The sequence below is a fragment of the Buceros rhinoceros genome, unplaced genomic scaffold, assembly GCF_000710305.1.
Source record: "Buceros rhinoceros silvestris isolate BGI_N320 unplaced genomic scaffold, ASM71030v1 scaffold40775, whole genome shotgun sequence".
NCBI classification, from domain to species: Eukaryota; Metazoa; Chordata; class Aves; order Bucerotiformes; family Bucerotidae; genus Buceros; species Buceros rhinoceros.
In genome coordinates, this window is record NW_010414109.1 from 1 (window position 1) to 2,665 (window position 2,665).

At 58.4% G+C, this 2,665-nt stretch overlaps 1 protein-coding gene across 1 annotated transcript in view; it reads left to right on the top strand.

The window, feature by feature from the left end:
• Positions 1-3: 3 nt before the first annotated feature.
• LOC104494188 (conserved oligomeric Golgi complex subunit 1-like) overlaps positions 4-2,665 on the top strand; it is a gene marked incomplete at its 5' end in the record, with an annotated part of 4,811 nt that continues 2,149 nt past the window's right edge. Inside the window, 5 exons of the mRNA XM_010136990.1 lie at positions 4-297; positions 534-680; positions 1,393-1,554; positions 1,838-1,965; positions 2,501-2,609. Coding sequence (XP_010135292.1) covers positions 4-297; positions 534-680; positions 1,393-1,554; positions 1,838-1,965; positions 2,501-2,609 — 840 coding nt within the window. The remainder of the gene's footprint in view (positions 298-533; positions 681-1,392; positions 1,555-1,837; positions 1,966-2,500; positions 2,610-2,665) is intronic.

The following is a 2,665-nucleotide window of genomic DNA, read 5'->3' on the forward strand; positions in this document are numbered from 1 at the left end:
CAGAGCCTGCTGGAGGGGCGGGAGGATGCTTCCAATAACACCAGACTCAATGCTGTCCTCTTCATGGCGAGGCTGTGCCAGTCCCTGCCCGAGCTGTGCCCTCACCTCAAGCAGTGCATCCTGGGCCAGTCGGGCAGCGCGGAGGCGGCGCTGAAGGAAACTCGCTCCACCAAGAAGCTGGGGAAGGGGAAAGCCCAGGAGGTGACCCCCGTGCAGGCCAAGTGGCAGGGGGGGAAGGCAGAGCTCGTGCAGCAAAGCCTCTTTGCTTACCAGATCTGGAGTTCAGCTGTCACCAGAGTAAGGAGCTGTTTCTCTCTTCACAACTGCTCTCCGTGGTCAGCACCGCTGCTGAGAGCTCACCACACTGCTGCCACACTGCCCGCTCGGCCTGGCAGCTCGGTGACACCGGTGGGACGGGCTGTAGAAGATTCCCTTTGGGAGGAGAGGGGGGATGCGCGAGGTTGGTCTCTCCGCGGGCAGGAGCAGGTTCCCGTTAGAGCTGTGACTGGGTGCTTCTGTGTTCTGCGCCCTAGGGTCTGGTTCGGTGCTTTGCCCACACGCTGCTGCTCGACACAGCCGGCTCTGTCTTAGCCACAGCCACCAACTGGGACGAAATTGAAATTCAGGAGGAGACGGAGTCGGGAAACAGCGTAACATCGAAGATACGGCTGCCTGCACAGGTACGAGCAACGTCCTCTCAGTAAACGCAGAGAAGGAGTCTGCTGGGAGGAGAAGAGCGCCGGTCAGACGGTGCTGACGCGCTGCTGTGGTGGTGTGAGCAGAGGGCAAACGCCCCTGAGTGCCCTTATTTGCTCTTTGAGATACTTGCATCCTAAGGACAGAGCTCAGAGGAAGGAAAATAGATGGTTGCCGCTCTATGTTCACGTTGGGCTTTCCATGGGTGTGGGGTGGTGCGGGAATGATATGGTGACAATTGCACAGAGGGAGAGGAGGGCCAGGACATGAGAAAGCTCTGTGTTTGCACAGTGCGGGAGGGGCTGGACAGGGCAAGAGCCGGTTGTAGTGAACCTTATAAAGTGCATTTTGTTGATTCTGAAGGTAAAAGCAGCTGGGGGAGGCCCAGGAGAAGAGCAAGGGAGTACAGGACAGGTGGTCAGAGCAGGGTCAGTGGTGACAGCAGAGGAACATCCCTCTGGTAAAAGTCCCTGGGGGACTTTGAGGACTGCTATAACCAGAAGTCTGGTGTGTCAGTGAATAAAAACCTGTGAGGCACTCGAGCTGTGCTCTGGGGCAGGGGGGTCTCGGCGGCAGGGCTGTGTGGTTGCTGAGGAAGCAGGAAGCGGGTATCACCAGCACTGAAGCGATGTTGGGCTGCTGATAAAGGCAGCGTAGCTTGCAGACCCCGCCAGGTAACACTGGTTTCTTACCCAGCCGTCATGGTACGTCCAGTGCCTCCTCTTCAGCCTGTGCCAGGAGGTGAACCGGGTCGGTGGCCACACGCTGCCGAAAGTCACCTTGCAGGAGCTGCTGAGGACCTGCATGGCAGAAGTGCTGGCAGCCTACGAACAGCTCGTGGAAGAGAAGCAGGAGAAGGTACGTGAGCGGGACCAGCCCTCGCCCCAGCTGGCGTGGGACAGGAGGTTACTGGGTGATGTGCATGTTCCCGTCCCTCCAAACAGAAAACACCTGCCTGGGGGAGCTGGAAACTCCCAAAAACGAGGCAAAAAGGGCTCAGACACCATATGACGTGCCCAGAATGGTTCGGTTCGGCTGGCTGTGTCCTGGAGCTGGTGTTTTTAGACAATTTCCCCTGACGCAGACCTTTGACAGCCCCAGTGTGAGGGAAGAGCCCTGTTCCTGACTGTCCTTTCTGCAGAAAGCAGGCGCCTTCCCCATGACCCAGAACAGAGCCCTGCAGCTACTCTTCGACCTGCGGTACCTCAGCATCATCTTGAGGGCGAAGAGCGAGGAAGCAAAAACCAGCAGGATCAAGCATGACTCTGGGTACCGTGCGGTTCTGGGTTTCAGATACAAACTATTTCTTGTAAGGCCCTAAAACGGTTCAGGCCAGGAGCGTTCCCAGCTGCAGGGAGCAGGGTGGTGTCTTGGGCTTCAGGGGAGAAGGGCGGCGCAGGCTCTAGGCTCTGCCATCTTCACTAAGCTCACACTGAAGATCTAGAAGGGAGGGGTGGGGTTCTGTGGCTGAGAGCTTGAGGACAGTGGGCTGGTCTCCCCCTGCGCCTGTACGGCAGCAAGGATGCTGTCAGAGGATGTCCCTGGAGAGGACAGTTTCACCCAAGGGTTAAAACCTTGCGGATGATCCAGTCTTGAGCACTGAGGCACCTCTGGTACCACTGGGAGAAGGTTCCTCCACACAGATCTTGTAGGTGGTGCAATAGCTGGAAACCCTTGAGGCTGTTGTGCTGAGCAATGCCCAGTTTGCCCCGTCCCGTCTTGAGGGGCTGTTTCAGGGGACCAGTGGCACCAGCAGCCGTCATGGGGCTGTAACCCCTGACGTGATCCTCTGCTCTGCTCCTAGGGTCGAGAAGGTGATCGACTTCCTGGAGGGACACATAGACCCCTTTGACTTGGACGTCTTCACCCCGCACTTGAACAGCAACCTCAACCGCCTGGTTCAGCGAACCTCCGTGAGCACGGGGTGGGCTGGGGGGGGCCGGGGGGCTGCGGAACTGCCTCTGAGGGG